Source organism: Seriola aureovittata, chromosome 5, assembly GCF_021018895.1.
Source record: "Seriola aureovittata isolate HTS-2021-v1 ecotype China chromosome 5, ASM2101889v1, whole genome shotgun sequence".
In the NCBI taxonomy this organism is placed as follows: Eukaryota; Metazoa; Chordata; class Actinopteri; order Carangiformes; family Carangidae; genus Seriola; species Seriola aureovittata.
The window spans coordinates 9,974,323-10,000,863 of NC_079368.1; the positions used below are offsets into that span (position 1 = coordinate 9,974,323).

Sequence of the window (26,541 nt, forward strand, 5' to 3'; positions counted from 1 at the left end):
AGGCAGCAGACAGCAATTGCATGATTGACCGACAAAAACCTTGTCTGAAGTCAGTGGCGCAGTATTTCATTTTAAGGGCGCATTATCAAGAGAGTAATACGCGACTACATACACAGGTGCAGAACGCCCACACACTCTGTCTGTTACACACAAGCAGAGTGTGCTGAAAATGCGCTTCAGATGTTTGGATAAGTCAAGTGGAAAATTACAATACTGCCCCTAGAGGGGGGATGTCTCTTGGACATAGATGAGGCTCTGCAGAGAAGTGTTCTTTGGTGCTAGTGTTTCCCATTCATCCCCTAGACTAAATTCTGTTCACAGTTTCATGATAAAGCGAAAATCTATTTACACTTTTCATAATAAACATAAAGGATGTCTAACACAGTCATTTGTTTCCTTGTGTCTTTCTTTGTAGAGCTGTGTGCAGCGCATTGATACAATATATAATCATCTCCACAAATAGAATCTAAGTCTGTGTGAAACACAGCCATTATAATGTGCGGTTTTAGAGGGAATGGGAGACGGCACTCTGATTGGTTTATAGCGTTACACCCAAAACACACCGTTGATTAATTGAGAGACTAAGTGCAACCCTTTTGAACCATATGCAGCAGCCATTTTTTCCACCTTTAAAATAGAAAAAGTTGTATGGATACGCCCGAACTGTTGAAATCGAGCCCTTTGTGTGTTACTCATTCCACCTGCATAAACTGTGGATCTCTGTATTTTTTTGCTATGGCGCAAAGGATTTCTGCTTCCAACAGGTAGCTCGTTTTGGATCAGTGCAGTCATTTTTGATCACATTCAGCAGTGTGACTTTAACTGCCTGTAACCACTATTAGTGTTACTCTAGACAGCATCCCTCTCTGCTTTGACCCTAGCTTGAGGCCTTGCAAAAAGGGTGAACCTTGATGTTTACCTCAAACCTCCCCTGGAATGACATTCAAACACCACTGTGATTTCCCCTTCTGTCACCACAAGGTCTCTCAAGAATTGATTCCCTGCACCAGCAGGCTTCACACAGCTATGCCCATGGAGATTTGACTTTAGCACAGAAATAAACAGCAGCCCTTCAAGGCTTTGCTCTGATTTAGAGTACATTAAGATTCATTCACAGTGCCCTGCTTCCCCTGTGTGCCACCTCTTCAATTTCCTCTTCAACCAGACTTTAGATTCATGTGTTTATATCAGAAGGCAGGAGGGCTGTTTTTCCATTTGAACAATGCTGACATCCTGTCACAAGGGACAGGCGCTGGGACTGAGGTAGAGGCTGTGGGGGCTGGAAAGGTGGAGCCAGGCTCCAGCTCAGTTACCGTGGCGCCCTCCCTCTCTTTTCCTCACTTAACATTAGGCCACTTCTGTAAACCTGGTTTTGTCTAGCACTGACAGAGAGAGGGAGCTTGAAATATCAAAACCCCACACCACTTGAAGGGAGCAGTCAAATTTTCCACCAACACCAATAGAGACTGTCAGATCCAATTTTACTCTGTGCCTCTTGTGTTTCTTCCTCTCAGCAGCCTGTTTGCCACCAGTTCGCACAGTATAGCTCCAAACACACAAGCACATACTGCTGGAGCACAGATACCCCAGTGTAAATGCACAAATACATGCAAATGCAAAAAGGTCTGGGATACATTTGGTATATTTGTGTATTACTTTGTGTCTCTGTGTAAGGATGTGTGAGTGGATATATACTGGGTCTCTGGAGTAACCACAAATGATCCACCATTTGCCTGGCACCACTGCACAGACTACCCACAGCTCAGACACAGAAAATGTTTTTTTTCACCAGAAAAAGCCTTGCCTGCACCGTGGCTCGTCTGTATCATTAGTTCACTTCATGTGATGCTGCATGGGTGTTTTGTGTGTCTGCATGCCTGTTTTCTGAGTGTACAGTATGTGTGGATGTGTGAGTGTGTGACCGTCTGAGCAGCAGACAGTCTGACAGACAGCGTAGGAGCTGTCACGAGTGCCCTTACCCGTAGCTTGACCTTTAGTGACAATCAATCCTGTGTGAACGTGTCCTGTGAAGGCTAAAGGAATTATCAAGCTACAGGCCCTCTGGCGTCATTTATCTACAAGCTGGAGGTCGCACAGGTCATGGAAAAACAAGTGGCTCCAGTGGTATCTCATCACTGTTAATAGATCAGATTAGCTCGGATGATTGATTAATGAAATTTGTTAACGGCCAGGTAACCAATGGTATCTGTGTTTGTTTTCTTCTGAAACAAATAAAAACAGCCTTTTTCATAAGTGGCCTTTCCAAAATAAGGTAAGGTTGAGGACACAGTCTGTTTTGCATTGATTTGTGATTCTGGAAACAACAGAGTTACGAGTTTCATGAATATTATTTCAAAACTTGGAAAGGTAAAAAGAAGGGGGCCTGTAATTTGGCTCCAGACGAACCAAAGTTAAATCTAACTTGGCCTGTGCCGCGCTTATCAGCCACAGTGGACTACTGAATCCTTCTGTGTGTGTGTGTTTGTGCAGGAGTGTGTTCATGTATGCTCGTGAGTGTGCGTGTATGAAAGAGAGCAATCAGGCACAGCTGTACCTGCACTCGCTTGGCAGAGCACAGCATTTGCCTGCTCAAAAAACAGAAGGTTTTGATATGGCGGAGAGGCAGTCATTTGGCCGATCTAATGGTGGCTCCCATAGGATCCATATCTGTGTGCAAACACCGAGCCAGAAAGGAGGATGGAGTATACACTCATAAAACCAGCTGAATATTTTATCATATTCATCCCCGCCCCCAGCCTCCACACACTGACATCACCAGCATGCCTCCTCTACGCTCCCCTACATACATGTTTTTTTGCACATGCACACATCGACAAGAACATGCGCCTTTAGAAAGCATCATTCAAGCTTCTTTGAGAGCATCTCTCGCTGGTCCGCTGCGTCTCTGAGTTTATTGCAGTTGAGATGTTTCCTTTTTTGTCAAAATGCATCTCTGCAGGTGAATCCAGATCTAAAGACATTCTCGCCCTGGGGATGTCTCCAGCGTTCTCTTCTCTCATCCTTCAAACACAGTCTCTCCCGTAGCCTTTTATCTGCCCCCCTCCCTCCTCCCACTCCGCTCCCCCCGCACCCCACGCCCAGCTCCCTCCAGTGTGTGGTTCTGTTCCCTGCCAGCCAGCTCCTGTTGCTGCCTGAGCCCAGCTCGTTAAGGGAAACACTGGTGCATGGTCCTCTTCACCTTCCCTCTGCACCGCCTTTTAATTAGACAGCTGTTTTTTGTGTGTGCAATGGAATACATCGATGTGTGTGTGTGTGTGTGTGTGTGTGTAGTGTTTGTATGGAGGGCTGGAGTGTTTTCAGTCACATGAGTCATCTTTTTGAAGTGATTGATATCACAGTGGCTTGTTTGTTTCTCTGATGTTCAACCCAGGCATCACATAGCAGTGCACACTCAATAAACACTCTCTGGACACACGAATTGTATTTTATCTGTTTAGGTGTTTCTTAGTGCTGAAACAGTTGATTATAATTTCCTCTCTTGTCTCAATTATAATATGTTAAACTGAATTTAAGGAATATTTGGGTTTTTAACCATCGTAATTAAGGTATTACATATATAAATGTGACATTATACATTTCTTTATTCTAGTCGATGCAGTCAGTGCATGTGTCTGCATTGCATGCAAGCAATGTGTTTTCCAGGCTAAAAGCCTAACATCTGTATTAGTACAGTGGAAGACGGGGTTATTCCCACCTCTGTCGTAATAGAATCAAACCTGTTGTTCATCCCCTCTTGTCAAGAGGGAGTGACTCCTCTCCTCTTCCATACAATCCCATTAACAGCACTTTACTGAAGTAGTGGCCGCCCTGCAGGACATGCAGTTTGGACAGAGGGCAAACTGTGGGCTCTTTAACACCTTACACATTCCAGCCTTTTTCTCTCTCTCTCTCACACTCACCTGTCTAGTATTGCTCTCTTTCTCTCTAAACTCCAATAATGTTATTGAAAATACTGGGTGTGTTGATTTTTCTTGAACAATCTCACTTCAGTTTTCCTAGGATGGTCAGAGAATGAGTTTACTTATGTATAACATGAAAATGAAATATTACTAAGATCTACTTACTCTTACTATCATTGGTAGTAGCAAGTTGTAAGTAAACTTGCCTATATCTTCGTTTGCCTTTTTCTGTCCAATCAGACACTGCACACCAGTGTTTATTAATAGCAATAGTCTCTTCTATGAGATCTGGTTGGCCATAATCCAACTGTTTACATCTCCATGACAACCATACTTGTCCCATAAGCTCTGCCAGTTTGTGATGATAGCCTCAGTTGTTTGGAGTGTATCAGAGCTTATAGGTCCAAAGTGAAATAAGGAGGATTTTCAAAGGCATATTCACACAGCTGCAAGGCGAGACATAACCACATAGCTCAACGCAGCAGTGAAGTGGTGGGCAGCACGCTGCTGTTCAAGGGAAAGAAATAAAACACACACCAGGGGCTCAGAGTCACAATACTCACATACCACCAAGCCCAGCCATCAAGAGCAGCTCTGCTGCCTGACATAAGGGGCTAATTATGCTAAGTACAATACATTACCTCTAGCATGCGCTATGAAAGCAGCCATTTCTCTAATGTGCTGCAGAATATAAACATACTTAGTGGAGGAGGCTGATAGAGGAGAATCGGCAAGAAACCCTAAACCACTGTCCTTGTCAGAGGAAAGAAATGGAATAATGTTGTTGGAGCCAAGCATTTCTGATTAACATGTCATCTCAGCCCTCCCCTGCTTGCCTCCCTTATCCTTTTCTCCTCTTTCCTAGGCAGAACTAGTTTACCTTTCATTAGGAGACCCTTGGTGTAAAATGTGTTTGCTGATTAGAGCCAGCAGTTTATCAACAGTTTATAAAGGATGGCGTTAGGATTAATCAAATCAGCACACATCCGGAGAAGGGCTGGACTCTGTAAACACAATCAGATCTGACTCTGTAGACGGAATGAGCGAAGTGGGGGAGAGAGAGTAAGAACAGCGAGGGAGGAAAGATAAGTGCGGAAAAGAAATGGAATCAAATTAGAATGAAGTCAATTTGGCAGAAATTATGTATTTCGGGCAATTATTTCTCTCCCAGACAGAATGTTATTTTGCGATACTGCTGGGGAGTCAAAATGAGCAGCGGTGAGAGAGGGCTGCAGTCAGAAGTGAGAGAGATATGGTCCCAGTGTCTGTCCCTGAGCCAAACACAGTGCATCCTCTATAACTGGCAAGGCTGGCTCCTCATTATCTACCTATCTTGGCTTCCATCTGTGGAGAAAATGCAGCGTTGCAGTCTCACTTTAGAGGGACACTGATCACAAGAGCAACTCATCTCAGCTGGAGAAAGATTGCGCTCCCCCTTTTTGCTTTCTCTCCCCATGTCTCCCACTGCACTCCGTTCAAGACAGACAGGGATGAGGAATCCTCTCTGTTTTCTGCTCAGAAAAGTGGAAGTTTGAGTCGGGGAGATGGAGCAAAGCTTCAAAAGGCACATGTAATTGAGCAGCCCTAGATAGGCTATCTGGGAACATGAAACAGCAACAGTTGTGACGGAGGGTAATTGCCTCCCTGGGCCCGTATAATGCCTTGTCGAGTCTTTAAACTTGAGCAAATTGCTGGAAGTCCTTATGTCAGCAGGTAATTGGTTCCAGGCATCAGCAGCTATGTGAAATGAAGGAAAGATAGGTTGGTGAGGTGTATGTGTGCATTTAGAAAAAGAATGTATGAGAGATTCAAAGAAAAGTGTTTGTCTTTAAAAGCGTCTGTGGGAGCGTTCTGTTGTATTGATTTTTTTTTGTTCTCAACAACGTGCTTTGCTTTTCATTTATTCAGAGGGCTCGATACTTTCATTATGTGGCGCTAGAGCAAAGTAAAAATATCTGCTCTCTGTGGGCGCATTTCTTCAAATTACATCTTGATGTATTTGTGGAATAATATCTATGTAAATTTCCAGACGGTGCGGCTCTAAAACCGAATGCAAGTGTCAGTGGACACTTTTTTGTTTTGCAACAAAACTACTTTCATGAACACCTTGCAGTGGAAACTATATGGAGTCGTTCATCTCTTTGCTGTAGCTGACTTTTGACTTGACCCCAAGATGACCCAGGTCATCCCTGCTGCTGAGGCCCCAAGCTACACAAGATGGGCAGCACTGTGGCCTTCACTGTCAGGGTGTCTGTCCTCTCTTCTCCAACCCCCCCCCCCCCCCCCCCCCGGCTGGAGGGTGCAGAGTGGGACCTCAGGAAGGAGATGCTTTATTAGCTGGCCCTGCATGATTAATTGAACATCTGTTCACACAAAGACAGCTGACCCCAATTCCCAGCTGTTTACCCTCTGTATAAACAGTTAATAAGCCTGCAGTGAATGTGTCACATAGGAGGTCATGACTGCATTTTGTGAAACCTCTCCATTTCAGTGCGAAACCTCTCCTTTTGCAGTTTGAGACGTTGTACTCTGTAGTTTTATTTTCACAGGTGGAGACAGCTTGAGAATATGGAAGGTAGAGCAGATGAGAATATACAGAATATTGTTCTCTGTGTTTTAAGCTTGAGGGGTCTTGCATGCAGTCAGTCAGTTAGTCAGTCTGCCTGCCTGTTGGCCCCCCACAGCTCCGGTGTGAAGCTAAAAACCCCTCTCCTCCCCCTCCTGATTAGCGGTGTCTTTGTTCTGTTGGTGGTGGCACGCCATGAAGCGTGATTGCAGTGGGCAAACTGATGGCTTTAAAGCAAGCCTGCTGCTGCGTTGATCTGCATCAGACTTTACCCCCCTCCTTACTTAGCAAAGACAGAATCAAATCAGGTTTTGTTTGTTGTTTGGTCTCTGAGCTATAAGCCTCCTAAGAGATTTGGGATTTCAGATTTTTTTTTTTTTTTTTTACAATTTTTTTTCCATTTTCTGTACAGTACTTCTGGCTAAAGGGACGTTTAAGTGTGGGTGGGAAATCTGTGATGCAAAGGCAACAGAATTACTCACTGTTGATGGAATGTGGGTATAATTAATGGGAGAATTTGAGGTTTTGTTTTTTTTCTTTTTAATACCTTGCCGTTTTCTTACTTGCTGTCTATCTTTCTCTCTGTCTCTCTATTCATAGGCTGCTTCAATGGCACTGAGCAGCCTGGGCCATGTATATACAGCCATAGGGGACTATCCAAACGCCCTAGCCAGCCACAAGCAGTGCGTCCTGCTGGCCAAGCAGTCCAAGGATCAGCTGTCTGAGGCTCGCGAGCTGGGAAACATGGGGGCCGTCTACATCGCCATGGGAGACTTTGAAAATGCTGTCCAGTGCCATGAGCAGCACCTGGGAATTGCCAAGGCCCTGGAAAATAAACGAGAAGAAGCTCGGGCCTATAGTAACCTGGGCAGTGCCTACCACTACCACCGTAACTTTGACAAGGCCATGTCCTACCACACTCACGTTCTGGAGCTTGCCCAAGAGTTGGAGGAAAAGTCCATCGAGATGAGAGCCTACGCAGGACTGGGTCATGCTGCCCGCTGCATGCAGGACTTGGAGAGGGCCAAGCAGTACCATGAACAGCAGCTGTCTATAGCTGAGGGTTTGAAGGACAGGGCCGCAGAGGGAAGGGCCTCCTCCAATCTGGGTATGTATGCAAAATAGAAAAGACAACTTCGCTGTTTTAAGTGATAATAACTTGGACATCAACAGGTTCCATATGTTCCTGATAGATTATCTTGTCTCTATAGTAAAATTTAGCATGCTGTATGCTGTATAATAATATATAACTATCATTATCTCAAATTTGAGGAAATGATAACTATTAGTTGTTTGTAGAGCTTAATCCAGAATATGTTTTACTATGGTAGGAAATAATGTAATACTGTTGGATTTCTGAGGAGAGTGTGTGTTTCAGACCAAAAACAGAAAACACACAGGCGGCTGTGTTAGAGTGGGTGTGTTGCTTCAGTTGCCAGTCAGGTGAAATCGAAGAAGTCGAGTTTGAGTAATTCGTCCATGAGTTTCTCAGACACCAAGACACTGCACAGCAGTTTATGATTTTATCATCTATCTCAAAAATAAAGAGATAAACTGTAGGATTATGCTGTCCATAATACTCAGTAATCTACCAGGAATGTGCACTCGTATTCATTTGATCTCTGTATGTGTCGCTTTGCGTAGTGGCAAACACGCACACACGCCCCTGTCTCTGTTTTGCTGGAGGCCTCTATTGTTGGTCTGAACGTGGCCTTGGTGTGCTGGTTGAACGCTATTAGTCAATACTGTCTCTGTTTAAGTGTGAGCATTGATCACTGGAGTGAATCTCAGAAGGACACATGGTTGATTTTCAATATTTGTGTTCTCTGCACATTTAATTAGTGAGATCACCTAAAATACTGTAATCCCTCCTACACGGATCTGGGTGTCATCTCTCCACCTCAGACGGAAATCCACTCATAGCATACACGGTATGTAGTGGATGTACAGTATATCTTCCTTTGAGATTCCTCTTTGACCCTTGTGGTTGAGGACAATATGAAGGTTAGTGTCCAGCAGCACATATGATAAATCTATTTCTTGGCACATCCTCAGAGATAAGGAAACACCTGGCAGTTAGACAGTAAGAAATCTTGCGTACTGGAAGTAGGTGAACTCATTGTTTGCTTCAAAGTGGGATTTGTTTTATTTTAGCGACATTGGATTTAGCATGCTACAATAAAACAAAAGAAGGGAGGTGAGATGAGACAATGAGACTGAATATCTCGATTCAATAACGCTGCTCTATGTGTGTTCCTAGGTTGATTATGCTCCAAATGTATTCTTGCTTAACATCTCATTGTTTTGGGGATGCGGTATAAAAGCTTCCATTTCCTGCAAGTGTTTCCACTGTGCTGCTGCTGGCTGCATTCTTTTGTTTGTCTTCATTTAAATGAGCTGTTTACTTATTGTTATTTTCATAGATATTTATGGTTAGTAAGACCTTAGTGTTTTGTTACTTCTAGGCAGAGGCCAGCAGTATATTACTGTATTATCACTATTTTATGTAAAGTTGTTTTTAGATACAGTAGTTAGGGGCTGCGTAATGTCCTACAGTGAACAGTGCCCAGTACATTATCCAAGCATAAGGTAGTGGAGTGCAGGGACTCAGCATGGGACCCAGGGAAGAAGAAGGTGCATGTTAGAGCCAGCAGTCATTCGTGAGCCCAGGAAGGTATGTACGGTGATGGAATGTCAGCACGTAACGCTCACAGTCAGAGTGTAAATAAACCCCCATAAAAATGTATAATTCTTCACAGGATATGTCTCCACATTAATCTGCTCAGCTCTCACCTTCACACTGACTTGGACTTAATCAGATCATGAGATGAGAAGTGGTGTGAAGATAAATAAAAGAAACAAGATGGGAGAGATTAAATATACAACCAGGTCTCTTGATTGAAACTTAAAATGTAATTATTACAGCCAAACCCTACTAAAATGAAATTAATACCAATCTAACCTTGTGGCCTGCTAATGTAACGATAAAAGGAACCTTGGGGAAAAAGGTGTCCCTGGATATTCAAGACCCCATGAGATATGTGGTATGGCCAATTCTCCTGCATTTAGTCCAGCAGTTATAACCTACGCTGGATGACTTATGACAGCCATCAAGATGGCAGTAAACCTGACTCTAATGGACAACTAAGAGGCATAATAGTTCCTCCCAGATGAATTATTCTTTAACCTAATGTGTAAAAGTGTGCAGGCAGAGAGTGGGGTTAATCAGCCAAACATAAATCGAAGTCGTCCTTTGACCGCCCTAATGGTCGCTCATCCTGTGTTGCTCTCAGCTCCAACACACACCTGATTTTTTAGAAAAGTGAGTTGGCAACTGGTTGTCATAAATTAGTGAGAACACTTTATGATGATACAGTACATGAGAGCTTTATGTGGAGTGGTCACTACACTGGGTGTCAGGCAGTAAATTTATTTCTATCTGCAGAATGCTTGCCATCACGGCGGCAAAAGCGCTTTTATTCATTATCAGTTGCAGCGTTACAGTTTTCCCGTCCATGACAGAGTAAAGATAGCGCGTAGTTGATGCAGTGTCAAAGACCTCCAGCTGGTGACAGAGCAGGAACTCAATGAGTGGGTGGTATCGATGGAGCCTGTTGCTCCATGGAGACGGTCTGGACAATCTGGCCCATCATGTGGATGCAGTAACTCCTGACACCCAGGCGGGGCTCGCTGCCTATCTCAACGCCGCCTGCTCTGTTGGTACTTCTTGTCTGTTTTCTTTCTCTCCTCTTTTCTCTCACTTTTTGACGCCTCCCTCTCTCACTCTCTCCATCTACTCCCCTCACCCCTACTGATTGTAATCTGCAGCTGTCAAGCTCCCAGTAATTGAAACTGACTTGATGAATCGCTTAATTACCTTTAATAGCTGATTCAAGAGGAGCTGAATAATGAAGATAACAGAGAATGAAGTGGAGGTTGTGAAGCATCAGTCTGTAATTGCCCCATTGTTGTTGTTGTTGTTGTTGTTTTTGTTTGCGGCAGTGGGGCGCACGTTGTTATTCCGTCATCAACACCCGCAAGGCCGCCTAGCACAAGAAGATATGGGCTAAAACTAACAGGATGTTGTTTCAGACATCAAAAAATGCTGCCTTTACGCCGCACACAAAGAGGGGAAGAATGATCGAGCAGCAGATTAACGAGCAGCGATGAAAGCAAAAAACCACTGGGCGAGAGATGGGAAGAAGAAGTTGCAGAAACAGGAAAGAACAAACTTTTATTATGCCCTCTCAGCTTGTTGTTAATGTTGCGTGTAGTGTGGGTGGAGCAGCAGCTGACATGGCTGTGAGGTACAGTTGTATAGAGATCACCATGCTTTAATATCTAACCATGATGCCCAGCGGTAACAGCAGCCCTGGCACAGCATACTCTGACCTATAAAGGATATGAAAATGTTGCATTCCAGCCCCATTTATTATTCATTAATTGGCTAACTTACCCCCTAGTCAGCAATATTTAATATCTGAGAGAGGACTGAAGCAGTAGGTTCCCATGTAGTTCACATTTCTGTTATTCATGAAACAGAATCTAAATTGTATTATTTTCCCTTGCATTTCACTTCAAAGAGACTTTAAATAAGTTTGTTTGGAAGCATTTGTGTTTTATCCTTTTAGTCTTTCTTGTGCTCACGTTTTGCTCGATTCACACCTCCTCGTTTTGACCATGTGTCTCAAAGAAGTCACTCGAATTGTCGGCTCCATCAGTTGTAAGTGCTGGAGGTAGAAGTCCTAATTAAGCATTTTCTTTTTCCTTCTCGCTTCTTTTTATCCAGCATCCCTAGGGAAGGCTTTCTTGCTGATGTTCACAGAAATAAAGCAACAGAAAGAGGAAAACAACAGGAAGAAGAGAGTTCACAAAACAACGCAGAATCAAGACAATATGCACTGCGATGCTCTGTATTCACATCTCATCACTGGTCTTTAAAAAAAATAAATACATGTCATAACTTCTGCCTTGAATTAGTTTCAGACCTTTTATGATAAGCCCCTTTTCGCAATTACAGCTTTTTCCATCCACAGGTCATGTGGGAATGAGCACTGAAATCCACATTCCAGAAAATCAGATGAGAAAATCTGCTTTGTCCAGACATCTGTATACCAGGTTTTATAACATGTCTGACAGTAACAATGTCACGTCAGGGGATTAAGCTTAATGATTTGTGTTTTTAATCGGCTATATTTGTTGTCAGTGATGCTGAAATACAGTAACACCTCTAATCCTGAACCTGAGACTGAGAGCAGCTGATCATGAGAGGAATTATGTTCAAATAGCCTTTTAAGTGAATGGCATATAAACAGGAAGGATAATCAGATAATTAGCAGATATGAATAATAACCACTATCATGACACGATTTAACCACTGGCGCATTATTGTCATCACTATAACAACAACATTGACAGCACTTTTTCAATACTGTTTTCAGACTGCCCAGAGCAGGAGCAAACTAAAGACAGGGACCAGACTTGCCTCGGGCCGTGATGCATAGAGATTATTCAGTTTTGTACCTAAGCCTTTGGGAGCGGCAGCGAGTGTAGATATATTATTAGTCTGACCAGGAAAGGGAGCAGGAGAGTGCTGAATTTACGGAGGAATTTAGCGAGCCTAATGGCCCAGACAGGATGAATGAAGGAACGCTGTAAGGAGGAAGACAGAGGAAGAGCCTAGCAAATACAGAAAACGTGCATTTATCTGAGATCGGTGACATCTTTAACTGTCCGTTAATGACTGGGTAAATAAACCTTGAGTAAATATTTGCAGGCTTGCAAAAGAGATAGAGCGGGCACAGGGAGCTATAGTTGGAAAAGAGGTGAAGTGGTGGTGGGATTATTTGGATGCCCCTCTTACTAGAGAGATTTTTGCTGGCTAGCTGATCTTTGTAGCCTGGCCCCAAATTTCTGTTTGTTGGAAAAGCAGCAGAAGCTCCCTGCCTCCCCCAGCACGGCCCCCTTCAATCTCCTGACAGAGGACCATGCCAGAAACTGGACAAGAGGCCCTGCGAAACATGCTCCTCTGGTCCTTGTGCTTACACTGACGTTTCGCTCACTGTATACAGTTATTATTCTCCTCACCTCAGGACTATTAAGTGAAACAAAAGAGCTGTAGCATTCTACTGCGTTAAGCAACTGTGTCCTTTTTTCTGCACATCTGCAAATTCAGCATGAAACGTAATCTGTTCCTAAACGGAGAGGCGATTGTGCCGTGCAAGAGAGGAAAAAAAAAGGAAAAAGAAAAAGTTGAGTGGAGACATTGAACATTGTTGGTTGAAGTGGTAGGAGGGATCAGATGTCATGCGTGTGGACAGTACAGCAACAGTTGGTTTAGTGAGCTGGAGGAGGAGGGGTGAGGGGGTCAGCTGGAGCAGAGAGGAAAGCGGCTCAGCTGGTGCTGCAGGAGGACAAGTGCAGCACTCTGCCTGTGTGTGTTTCTGCTGGAGGAACACCCACTCAGCATTTGTCCCTCTATCCATACTATGTGCTTTTTTTTTCTTTCTTTTTTTTTTTAATCTCCCTTCTTCCTGTCTCTCTGTCAGTCAGACTGTGGGGGATGTCTATGTCTGCGAGTAAGGATTTGTTACCTTAAACCCAGACCCCCCAAGCTCCGCCCCTTCCCTGCTCCTGCAGACCCCAGGAGGATCTAGTGTCTGCCTCAGCTCACTGCTTCCCCCAACAGATCTTTAACAGACATTATTATATATTGTACCAACATACAGTAAAGACACTTTGCATATAATAATGGAGTCTTTCAACTTCCATTCACTAAAACATCATAATATAGTGTGATACAGTATTGATCTCTCAGTCAGACACATTGTATCCATTATTAATAACCCACAACTCATTCCTTTCAGCAAAGGTTGGTGCAAGCAGTTTTGTAAGTACTTGTGACAGTAACAGCATTATCTAGAAATTATGAAAGGTATTCAGAGACACTGAACTACTGCTCTGTTAGGATACAGTGTTGTGTGAATACTGTCAAACCTCTTTGGAATTTCCCTCAGAGATTGACACTCTCCATTTTGATATTTTACACACATCAATCTCCTTCAGTAGAGACTCGAATTAGCATCAAAATGTCCACAATCCCCACAATTCCAGCATCCTGCTCTGGTTTTTAACTTCTCAAACATGAATGCAAATTATAATGTTGACCTCATTCTAAAATATAAATGAGGAACACACCCAACTCATTATCTCGGGCTCACGCTGGTCATCTCTACTCTATTTCTAGTATCACTCCAGCCCAGTGGCAGCAGCGCCATTGTTGGTAAAATCCTCTTAGCTGACTGTAGGCAGCAGCGCTCTGGAGCTCCATAGCTCCTGGAAGAATGACACAGTGATTTACTCAGAACACGACACCATCCCTCAAAGTCATCACTGCAGCATATCCCTCTATGTACAGCCAGCTGTGTAATGAAAAGTGACAACACATTGCCATGATTGCCATGCTTTTAATGTCTTTTGTTATGGGGGGATGGATAGGGCTCTGGATGGATAGGGCCCTGTGTAAAAGGATCTGAATGATGTTGCTTTCTCCTGGTTTTTCACTGTCTTGGTCTCAAGCTGTGTGCAAAAGAATAGAATAATTGAGCCATATTATTTAATAGATTTTGGCAAAGTGCATTTAGTGTGCACCACAGACTTACAGTGTTGTTTAAGATAGAGGTTAAATTGAATCCCAAGACTGAGACTTTGTTGAGGTCAGATTTGAACAAAATGCCATAAAGGGCCCTCCAGCTTGACCCCACACCCCCGCCCCCTCTCTAACTCCTACTTTTGGTGTTCCAGCAGTATTTACCAGCATGTTTGGTATGGTCTTATTTACTATCCTGCTGGATACTATTCCCAGAGGGTTCCATAATCCTCTTACCAGATGGGTGGGGGCACAGAAAGTATTTTCTTGCCTCAAGTGTGCCTCCAGGCATAGCCTAAGGCTTATGGCAATTTTGGCTGCAGTTTCCAAACCCAACCTCAAACCTAGCCATACATCCCAGCCTCTGTCCATGCTGTCTCCCCTCCCCTTCTGCTGAGCACCAGATCCATTTTTAGCCTGCAGCATGGAACATGTTTGCTAGTAATACATCAGTAGGCATTATATCTTCAGTAGGATCAGCCTCCGTTGGGGAAAGCATAACCTTGGGAGTGACTTTGTGGCGAGAGCTGTCATTGCTCCTCCAACTAGTCTTGCTGTGAATCTTAACATGCTTCCACTCTGAGGAAAGACTCCACAGGAAAGGCAAAGCTAAGAGGTTTGTTCAGGAAACTTCTGTGCCAGTAGAACCTTAAAACCCAAAAACCTCATCGTCTTCGCCTCATTCATTTATTTTGGCTTGAGAAAATAACACTTTTACTCTATTTGTACTGTACATAGTCCAAAGAACCACATGGAAGTTGCACATGTCACAATATAAATTCTTCCTGCATTATTTGGCGGGACTGCGTCTGTCTGTGCTCTACTGTGTGATGCTCCCAGAATACCAATTCCTTAGGGCAATGACCTGATGATTACAAGGTCAGTTCATGTTGTATCACTTTAACCTGAGGCCGCAAGCGAGCAAACAAACAACAAATCGGGTTTGATTTGTCAATAATTCTCAGCTACATGCTGAGTCATGATCTGAATTAAGTAGGCAGAGGATCTTTGATGATGTTTTCTCAGAAAGATCCATCAATCGGTCTGCAGAAAAAAGTGTTGGGTTTCTTTTCAGCGTTTGATTTTCAGACACTCAGTTCAGGCAGGTTTAGTTTGAAGCTAATCCCCTCATTTAGACTTGATGTAGAGTGAAATATTGGTGTTGCACATTTCATGGGTCTCTTGGATCATGTGAATTTCATCCATGTCCATCAACCTAGAAAAGTAAGTATGTATGTTATACTGCCTGGTGATGTGTCAAACCAATATGCAGCACAGTGGCAAATAGTGTAGATACACCAAAGCTTTTTTTTTTTTTTTCCATTCTCATTGGCATGATTTGCTGCTCTTAATTGCTCCAACATTCGAATGTATATCCACATCACTGTATTACATCTGCAGTCGTTTGAGCCGTCTGTTTAGTTTCAGTCCCACTGTTTATGTAGCTTGTGTTCAGGCCCACGATGTGGCAGGTTTCGGATGAAATAAATGGGAAAACACACATGGCGGTAACTAATCCCGGCGGCACCATCACATACTCACCACAAGCCACAGAGCCCCTCTCCGTCACTGGTTCCCACCCACTCTGGCTCCAGAACCATTTCCATCCCTGGTGTCCCATCACTGGCTGCACCCCAGTCCTAGTAGCCTATTAGTCTCTGTGCTGATGCAGCAAAGCAATGATGGCCGGGCTGTATGGTGGATGAAGAAATGCAGCCAGTTAATCAGTCTCCACCCACCAGCCTGCAGCCATCCTCTCTCACTGAGCTTTAATATTATTGGTGCAATTATTATCATTGAAAGCTGGGTGACAATACTAAAAGAGAGACCTAGAGATTAGTAATGAATTTCAGAGGGAAGGAGGAGCGATGTTGCGATCTTGGTAGATATGCTGTGATGTGTCTTTACTCTCTGCTGTTTATTTGTCAGTGTGTATGAGCATGTGCGTGTGGGTGCACATTTGTTTGGACGTTGTGTCTATGTATGCGCGTGTGAGGTGTTTGCCAGATGGCTGCCTGGCTGTGGGGTATAGCTATTATTTTTCAGATGATGGTATTTTATCAGAGATAATACGCTCAATGCACTGGGTTCTCCATTATTTATTGTTTCTCCACACTTATCTCATTTTTCTGAAGTTGTTTGCTGAGCTTTCCATCAGCACTTCACAGTCTCCCCCACTTTTACTTCCTCTATCTTTCTTTCTTGTTCTCTCATAACTGTTTCCAACCCTGTGGAAAAGTTGTTGATTTTGGTAAAATCCCTCTAAGACACAATCATCAAAGACAGCTTAGACACTCAAAAAGGTTCTATTTTGGTGTTATAATAACTCCGTTTGATGGCACTACATTTTAATTACCATAATTTTGTGGGAGAGTGTGTTGTGTAAGCAGAGAACAGATGGCTCAGAGAGCATATTTTAACAACCGAATGACTTGTTTTGTACATGAAGAGCTGACTAGGCACTTGAATTTTACTCCATTTTCCCCCTCAATGGGTCTTTAACTTCATCCTCTCGCTCTCTCTCCTCTATCCACAGGCATCATTCACCAGATGAAGGGGGACTATGAGACTGCACTGAAACTCCACAAAACACACCTGGCCATTGCTCAGGAGCTGAATGATTACGCTGCTCAGGGCCGGGCCTATGGTAACATGGGTAACGCCTACAATGCCCTGGGAGCCTTTGACCAGGCTGTTCGCTACCACCGCCAGGAGCTGCAGATCTCCATGGAGGTCAATGACCGGGCCTCGCAGGCTTCCACCCATGGCAACCTGGCTGTGGCTTACCAAGCCCTCGGAGCCCATGACCGCGCTCTGCAGCATTACCAGAACCACCTCAACATAGCTCGTGAGCTCAGAGACGTCCAGAGCGAGGCGCGGGCTCTGGGCAACCTCGGCAACTTCCACTGCTCTCGAGGAGAGTTCCCTCAGGCCGTGCCCTACTACGAGCAGTACCTCCGGCTGTCCCCTGACCTCCAAGACATGGAGAGTGAAGGGAAAGTTTGTCACAATCTGGGTTATGCCCACTACTGTCTGGGCAACTATCAGGATGCTGTCAAATACTATGAGCAGGACCTAGCTCTGGCCAAGGACCTTCATGACAAACTGAGTCAGGCCAAGGCATACTGTAACCTTGGTTTGGCATTCAAGGCCCTAGGAGACTTCACTAAGGCAGAGGAGTGTCAGAAATACCTGCTGTCACTGGCCCAGTCTCTGAACAATGCACAGGCTCGCTTCAGAGCTCTGGGGAACCTGGGAGACATATTTGTCTGTAAAAAAGACGTGGCCGGAGCCATTCAGTTTTATGAGCAGCAACTGGCCCTAGCTCACCAGGTATGGCCACACATAGTGAATGTGTATACTTGAGCAATTCATCATAAAAATAGGAAATGCCATGCAGAATGTAATTTAGATATCACTCACTCATGCCCCTCATGCGGATAATGCGAAATTCTTTCTCGTTTCAGGTTAAGGAGCGTAGGATGGAGGCCTGTGCCTACGCTGCCCTCGGGGCCACTTACAGACTTGTGCAGAAATATGACAAAGCTCTGGGCTACCACACCCAGGAGCTGGAGGTGTACCAAGAGCTGGGCGACGTGTCGGGAGAGTGCAAAGCCCATGGTCACCTGGCAGCTGTCTACATGGCCCTGGGGAAGTACGCCATGGCCTTCAAGAGCTACGAAGAGCAGTTGGAACTAGGTCGAAGGCTGAAAGATCCCGTCGTGGAGGCTCAGGTGTACGGAAACATGGGCATCACTAAAATGAATGTAGGGGTGATGGAGGAAGCTATTGGCTACTTGGAGCAGCAGCTGGCCACTTTGCAGCAGCTGAGTGGCAACGAGGCGGTAATGGACAGGGGCAGGGCCTATGGAAACTTGGGAGACTGTTACGAGGCTCTGGGAGACTTTGAGGAAGCCATCAAGTACTATGACCAGTATCTGTCAGTGGCCCAGAGCCTCAACCGCATGCAGGACCAGGAGAAGGCCTACAGAGGCTTAGGCAATGGACACCGGTGAGTCTGGCATTGTGTTTCATATTCACTATTTCACATGAAATACTCCTCAGGCTTTGAATAACGCACCACTATCAATTTTCCCTCAGCTGTTGCAGCAGCTGATAATTGTACTGACTGGGTATTACTAATAATCACTGTAATCCTACTTGGCATATTATTTTTCTCCTTGCGCTCACTCTCAAGGACCACCATAGTTTAGAGACACCTTGCCGGTGAGCATGGCTTGGATGCGAGCCGGCTGGTGCTAGCTGTCCCAGCAGCAGCCTAGTGGCCCCGGCCTTATCTGTATGCAAAGAGGCTTTGGCACACAGATGTCTGAGAGCACAGTTATTTCAAGGCAACCTCTTACATTTTGTGTCTCTTCTCCCCTCCATTTCTCCTTATTTGTCAAAAGCTGATAGCATCCGAGGAGACTACAGTGCAAAATAAAACACGAAGGGCTTTCTGAAATCCTCATTTCAGAGATGATTTTCTTCTTATTGTGCGTCATCAGTGTGGCACCACAGCAATCACACACAGCAGTATTAGCCATGCATGAGTTCAGAGGGGAATAATAGACATCACGCGCGAACCTTTCTCGTCTTCCAACAGCTTTTAGTCAAGCACATACATTATCACACAACATTAATTAAGCTGAAGGCTTTTATTCTTTTAATGCCCCATTTGAACCGGCATTCGCCGATTGTTGGTGTGCCTGAGACGGTGACTAAAGTCTGTTTGAAGGCTGTGAAAGCAAATAAAATGTGGAGATGGGAGCAGGGATCCTCTGACAGATGATCCATCTCGTATTAGAGGGTGGTTAACAGCGTTACCCTCCAAAAAAAAAAAAAAAAAAGCCTAAATTTAAAATTTCATATCATGGCTGAAACATTTCTCATATAGCCATCCCCACACACTTCAGCCTGTCAACTTCAGTAGCTCTCAGTTCTGTGATGGGAGCTTTGCAAATGAAAGTTTTCCTGCAATGTCCATTCCTTGCTGCGTTCTAATGGCGCTCTGTTACAAGAGAATAGAAATGTGTCCGCATGAATAAAGAGTATAAAGAGTAAGTTTTCCCTAGATATGAGATAAGCAGAGATAAATAGATTTATTTTGAATGTTGGAGGCATGAAAGATATCTAAGCATTTGTGCAATTGAACAGAAAATGCCAATGACAGATTTTTTAAGGTTGTGTTGTTGGCTTGTTATTTCACATATCTCACTCCTAATCTGCTTCACTCTGACGCTCACTGGTTTTCTGTCTTCATCTGCAGGGCCATGGGAAACCTACAGCAGTCACTGGTGTGTTTTGAAAAGCGACTAGTAGTGGCCCATGAGCTAGGGGAGTGTGGTGGCAAGGCTCAGGCCTATGGCGAACTGGGTGCTCTCCACAGTCAACTGGGCAATTACGAGCAGGCTATCTCCTGTCTGGAGCGTCAGCTGGCCATCGCCCGTGACACCCAGGACAGACTACTGGAGGGCGATGCCAGCTGCGGTTTGGGCGCTGTATATCAAGCTATGGGAGAGTATGAGACAGCCCTGCGATGCCACCAAAGTGACCTGGAGATTGCAGAGGAGGCAGGCAGCCCAACACGGCAGGCGCGCGCCTACGGCAACTTGGGCCTTACCTACGAGTCGCTAGGAAACTACGAGCGGGCGGTCGTGTTCCAAGAACAGCACCTAAGTGTGGCGGCTCAGACTAATGACTTGGCTGCCAAGACGCTGGCCTATGGCAGCCTGGGGAGAACACACCACGCACTGCAAAACTACTCACAGGCTGTCATGTACCTGCAGGAAGGTGAGTGAGTCAGGGGGAACAGGAGAGAGGATTGCCTTTGTTGCCTGAGCTGATAGGCTTAGAGTTTGTGAATTCATGAATATGAAATTCAGAGCCTATTTGTAGCTAAGCCTTTGCCACATTTTTATTAGGCTGTGTGGATGTGTCTGTGCGTGTATGTGTGTGTGTGTTTGGGCTTTTGTGCTCATGTGTTATAAGTGCACAGGGGGATTTTGTGTGTGTATTATGCGTCTGTGTTGTCTTCCACGCTGTTAAGGTATACCAGCATTTGTGTGTGTATGTCTGTGCAAACCTATCAGGATGCACGCCGACTCATTTTTCCTGTTTACTGCTAGCTGTTCTTCACACCTCTATATCTACTTTTCTCAGAGGGTTCTTTGCAGTGAGCTGCCAAAGGATCTTTTCACACAGTGGCTGACAGACTCCTGCTTCTCACGCTTCATTGTCCCCCACAGATTATGGTGAAATAAAAACCTGCAGCTTGGCCCCTAAAAAATTCATTATGTCAGTGACAGTGCAGGAAGTGTTTGTCACCGAGGACGTGATAAGTGGAAGCATCCATGGATGCAAGCCGAACATCCACACCATCCGCCTCGCACGTGACAGTCCTCATGCTCATGCACACCCACCCTGTTCATGACCCAAAGCCTGTTTGAATCCAAGAAAACTGATGCTCGTGTAAGAGAACAGTTGTATGTTTCACCCTGCATGGAGTGAATGCAAGAGAACGTGAATACATCTCCTCTATCTCTCTTCCGTCCGCTTTATTAGAGTTAGCCGGGCCTGCAGTGACCCACACACCCTCTGCAGTGATGCTTGTTGAGGCTTAATGGAAACAAAGGCGACAGGCCATTCTGTCTCCACCCTGTCCTCCTGTTGTCCCCTGCACTGTCCTTGTATTGTTCCTCAGTCTGGCTGTGAAAAAGAACAGTGCCTTCACTATCGTTGACAGCCAATTATTTCTGGCCAACCTACCCAGACCGAAAAGTTGGCAAGGTTTTTTCCCTTCAGTTTTCTATTTTTTTCTACTGCTACTGCTAGTTTTGTTTTTTTTTTGTTGTTGTTGTTTTTTTTTTTTATTCTTCATGCTGCACTGCGTGTTTTTTTTGTTTTTGTTTCCTGAAAAAGATTAATTGGAAGACAGGATAGAAAGGCAGCTCCAAAACTAGTGCAGATATTGTTGACAACATGTGACCTCCAACTCAGTGTGTGTGTTATCATAAATATTAGTGTTCATGCTTGTGTGTGTGAATCGTGTGTGTGATGGTTATTCTGTGTTGCAGAGTAATAGAGAACGATAAGGCAGTAGAGGAAGACACACAGAGACACCAATTAACTGCTGACAGGCAAACATCATTTCTGTCACTTCAAGTGTTCACTGCGCTCCCCAAGTTATCTTCCTGTAATTTTACATTAAAGGACATCGCACAGCGATGTCTCAATCTAAAACAGAAGAGGCATTTCACACCAAGATGCACTTTTCGACGATTAACACAATAGTGTCATTAAATCAATGGCCTCATTGTAGCGACTAATGGAGGTATTACAGTTTCTCCATGCTTGGTTTATGGAACAACAAGTAATGGAATAACAAAATTCAACCTACAAAGGCAGTGTATGCCAGAAACGTGACTCTAAATCAGGACATGTAAATGAAATAGGTGACATATTAAGTCATACATATTGTAAATGAAAAATATAATGGATTATATACACTATATCCTCATGGATAAAATTCAATAGTTATATATTTTTGTTACATGTACAATTTACTGCATAATGTATATTTTGCATAATAGATTATTTTTATATATATTTATTATCATATATGTTTTGTATGTGAGAAACTTTTAAACCAACTTTTATGTAATAATAAACTCCTATATGCAAGCAAACCTGCATGGTATAAGCATAAGCGTGTAGGAATCTGTTTAATCTGTGAGAAAGGACATCTTAATCATGTGTAAGACAAAAGAGGCCAAATATATACATGATTTTTACAGTGTTATAAATTATTTGTTTGTTAAACATAATAATAGAGCTATTTCAGGGTATCAATTAAAACACATTCATGTTGATAGGCTTCAGAAGAGTGTTTCAGGGGGCATATAAAGCTGAGTTTATCAGTGTGAAATGTCTGGACCTTTCATCATCATATTCGGACCCCTCACAGTTTTCAGTCTTACTGTTTTTCTGCTATAAATGTTGAATGTTGGTTGCTGTTACAGTGGTGGTACTTGCTCTGATGTTATAGTGAGCTACTGATATATGCAGCTAGATCCCTGTGGTTAAGTTTATTGTATTTTCACCGCTTCTTAGGCTCAGAACAGACAAAATCTTTAACCTCAAGTATACACTTGTATATATTAGTGATTAACATTTGAAAATGAATTAGTCTAGCTTTCCATTGTTCCATAAATTATTAATCAAGCTTTCACAAATACCAGTATTTAGTTCCGCAAATGTCAGAACTATCTTACCACCATGGAGGTGAATTTAAAATTGGTTGGGGTGTTTGTTCAGTAATATGCAACACAGCTACTATCACCCTCAGTGTTTTCACAATATAGCACAGGTCTGAAGGTTTGGGTGTCATCATAGAAAAGAAAGAAGAAAGAAACACCGCAGTGAGAATATGTATCGTGGAAATGTCTCCAGGATTGTCTTTTTTTTTTTTTTTTTCTTCAAAAATTGTTTATGGTACACACTGACTGTATGTGACACACTATTCTTTTCCACAATGGTCATGATCAAAGGGCACCATTTCAAGTGTGTGCATGTAAGAGGGTTTTTTTTTTTTTTTTTCACCGTACCACACACTTGTGGTTCGACGGTGCATGAGATTTCGTGCCCTTGTTCCAGCGCATGTGTATGTGGTGTCTGCACGTAAAGCTTGTGTCTGAAGGCAGAGGTGCGTGGGCCTCAGGGGCTGCAGAGAATCTCTCACCCAGCTGTCAAGCAGCCTTTAAAGTGTTCTCTAGTTGCTCTTCAGGGTGCAGCCAGCCACGGCCACATCCTCGTGTCAGGCGCCGCTACGTGACTGTGCCTGCGGGGCGCACCAAAGGCACGCACGGTGACAGTGACAGACACTGAATGATACAGAGCGGGAGAACAGAGGGAATGAGAGAGTTATGGAGGGAAGGAGGGAAAGAGAGAGGAAGGCAGAGAGGAAAGACGGAGATCGGTATGAGTCATAATTCACATGTATTATTTCACTATCAACTGGAGAATAAAGAAAACATAGAGTTGGTTGACATTTAGGCTTGATCATAAAGAACTATCACAGAGCGGCTCGGAGAAAGACATGTTTTGTGTGTGTTTGTGTGTGTGTGTGAGCGCGCGCGCGCGTTCATGCGTGCGCGTGCAGATGAAAGGCTCAGAGCTGGAGTTGAGATGAGTGAGGGGTGAGACTGTCAGAGAATGAAAAGGATAATTTAGATCTGTTTCCTCTCTCTTGCTCCAGCGCCTAATGAGCCCTAAGCAGTGCCGAGTCCCCGCAAGTAGTGCCACAGTCAAGATGAAACAGGTAGAGAGAGCAGAGGGGGGCCTGAGACACAGGCACAGAGATGAGAAAATGAATACGGGAGGCAGAGAGAGAGAGAAGCACAGTAGATGCATGGGGGAAGAGGGCAGGCAGGCAGAAAGAAGGAGGGTGTGTGGAAAGATAAGGAGAGAGGGGAGACTGTTGCAGGCTTCAAAGGCTGCCGACTAGCGTGGCCATGGAGGAGCCATGAAGTCTACGGTTGCGTGGTGTGCTGGGTCTTGTGGAATAGGCTGGCTGTTTCGGGTCACGCTCTCTGTTCTTGGCTTATCTGGTCCAGCCACAGACTGTTTTCCAGGAATGCCGAGAAAAGCAAACTCGGACGAGGGTGGCTTGGCCCACTTTCCCCTCTCTTTGACCAAAAGCATGTTTAGACCCCCTTCACCACACAGGCGAGTGGAGAGAATAGACTTGGAAATACAGAGCCCGGGCTAAGTGAGACTGTGCACGAGCAACAGCCTATTGCAGACTGCAGAATGCTTGCTGTGCATTTAGCACCTTGTGGGTGATATGTGACCCAGCAGCTGTCGTTTTTTTTTTTTTTTTAATCATTGTCCTCGGTGGAGTGGCATTTTCATCTCAGTAATTGGGCAGAACCAAATACTCGGCAGGCAGATGAGGACACATGCAAAGATGTGACATGCGCCTCACTGCTTGAGGGATTGGAAGTGAAAAACAAAGCGCGCACTCACCAGGTGATCTGACACAGGCACACTCACTCTGAATGTGCACACCTAGATACACACACATGCACGTACAAACATCCCCTGCCTTCCCAAACAACTCTGGAAGTCTCTCAAACAAAACACCACATGCGCTGTGAGTTTGCATCCAGTCTATTATTAGCTCATCAGTGTGTTTGCAAATATTTGTGGACGTCTTCATGATATTGCGTGGCTCCTTTAATGCAAGCATTAAGCTTCTGTTTGTGTTTGCTCAGCCAGTCGATGCTTAGCATTGATTACTATGCAGTCCGATTAGTCCTCTAACAGCCTCCCTCTATGGCAGAAGTGTGTGTGTGTGTGTGTTTTAGTCCCAGTGTGAGCAGTATCTTACAACTGAGGCCAAATATCCAAACCTGTTCGCTGTCAGAACATCAGTACCACGCTATGCTTACATCTGTTACTCTGAAAGATACCTAAGAGTCTGCCTGCTCTGAATAATTTTTACTCTTCTCTCCCTCTCCCTCTCCCTCTCTCTCTCTCTCTCTCTCTCTCTCTCTCTCTCGCTCATCTGCTCTCATATCCTCCCCTCCTGACAGGCCTGCGGCTTGCAGAGCAGCTGGCTCGGCGTGAGGACGAGGCGAAGATCCGCCATCGTCTGGGGCTCTCTCTATGGGCCAGCGGGAATCTGGAGGAAGCCCAACATCAGGTAAAGTATCTCCTCTTCCTTCCTCTTCTTGCCTGGACTCACCTTGACTCAATTATCCTCTCCTCTCCTCTCCTCTCCTCTCCTCCTCCATCTTGATTCCTTCCAGCAAACCAACCTTATGTAGTTAAAACTGACCTCTAATAAGCACACATCTGTTGGTCGGCAAAGATTACAAATGAGCAGGGGATGTAGATGTCCAAAGACACAGAGTGTGGAATTAAAGTTTTTTGTAACGCCCTTATGGTGAAAGAAAGTACCCAGAGGAGAGAGAGAAACAGGAAAAAGGAGATGTGGCTATAGAGCTTGAACACGTCTGTTGGCAATATGCTGGGGAGTCTGTTGAGCCTGTGAATGCTGTCATCTCAGTAGACAGGCGACAGATGACTAAAGATTTTTTTTTTTTTTTTGTATCTGTGTGCATGGTCTCAGGAGTCCCGAGCCTCTGCATCACACACACATTCACTCCTCTTCAGCCCACTGCCCACCTGGCAAGCATGGAATATCCCCTTAACATCTCTCTTTACAGTCTGTCCACACACCGCAGCTCAAGATTTGATTTCTTTTTTTTTTTCCCTTAGCTTGTGTATCCACATACAAGCCTGTGAACAGTCAGCCAACAGCAGTGGCTGTCACGTGTGTCTGTAGGGATGTTATTCAGCTGCTTTCATTTCCAAAATCTAGTCCAAAGCATTTCTGCTATGGTACGCTCACACTAGGTACATCTATGTGACCCAGATAGCTTTGTTTTTTCGGTCCTGCATCATAGTCTTCAAAAAGTAATGTTGTCTGTTTGCAATTATCTGTAACAAGAGTTGGGAAAGAAAGACCGAAGCAAGGTGGTGACTAGAGCTGAGGCTCATGAGTCATATTGAGGAATGTGTTCAATTAAACCAAAATATTATTCTAAAAGGCCAGTGCAACATATTTTCCACTGCATGTTTGCTTTCCAGTTTAACACTTGACCATAAGACCTTAGAAGTACATGTTAACATTGTGATCCAGTGCTTTGCCCACTTATACCACAGCAATGTTTAGATTTTTTTTCGCCCCCCCTGTGAGCTTGCAGCTCCCAGGGCGAGTTGGAGGTAGGAAAGGACACTGTTGTCCTCAGAGTATGGATCACATGGTTATTCATGAGCTGGCCTGTTGCTACACATGACCTTGCCAAATGCCCCGACCCACTTCAAACCTCATTTGTATAGGCTTGTGTTGAGATTCATAAAGCATCCATAGGTGTGGCATGAGAGTACTTGACCTCATGTTCCTCATTCTCTCCGTATTTAAACCAAATTGTAGTTTAACACCCCAGCTGTGACATTGATGCTCACCGTGACACACCGATTGATGTCTCCTGATTCTAATCAGCTTTTTCAGCAGGGTTCACATTCATATCTAAGGAGAGCATTAATCAATAAATTCATGTTGACTTAAATATCAGTGGTCTACCGTAGATTAAGCTTTTTTTCAACCTCTGATATCATCTGTCATGAGAGTTCCCCGGGGAGCTTACTTTACAAAAATCATTAGAGGTACGTGTGTATCAAGCTCCGCTCACGCTACCGATTCAGTGTGACATTGACATTCACTTAACATGTCAGATAAAAGCCATGTTAGTGTCAGTGACGGTAAACATGAGAGTGCTATCTGAATGCATAGCAGCTGGAGAATGTAGCAGATTTTTACCTGAACCGCCTCCAAGCAA

The 26,541-nt window shown here is 44.3% G+C and overlaps 1 protein-coding gene across 3 annotated transcripts in view; it reads left to right on the forward strand.

Moving 5' to 3' along the window:
• LOC130169490 (tetratricopeptide repeat protein 28-like) overlaps window positions 1-26,541 on the forward strand; it is a 166,075-nt gene that overhangs the window by 123,067 nt on the left and 16,467 nt on the right. For all 3 annotated transcript variants that reach the window (XM_056376305.1, XM_056376306.1, XM_056376307.1), the window contains 5 exons: window positions 7,087-7,594; window positions 16,671-17,467; window positions 17,602-18,146; window positions 19,404-19,927; window positions 24,730-24,839. In XM_056376305.1, coding sequence (XP_056232280.1) covers window positions 7,087-7,594; window positions 16,671-17,467; window positions 17,602-18,146; window positions 19,404-19,927; window positions 24,730-24,839 — 2,484 coding nt within the window. The remainder of the gene's footprint in view (window positions 1-7,086; window positions 7,595-16,670; window positions 17,468-17,601; window positions 18,147-19,403; window positions 19,928-24,729; window positions 24,840-26,541) is intronic.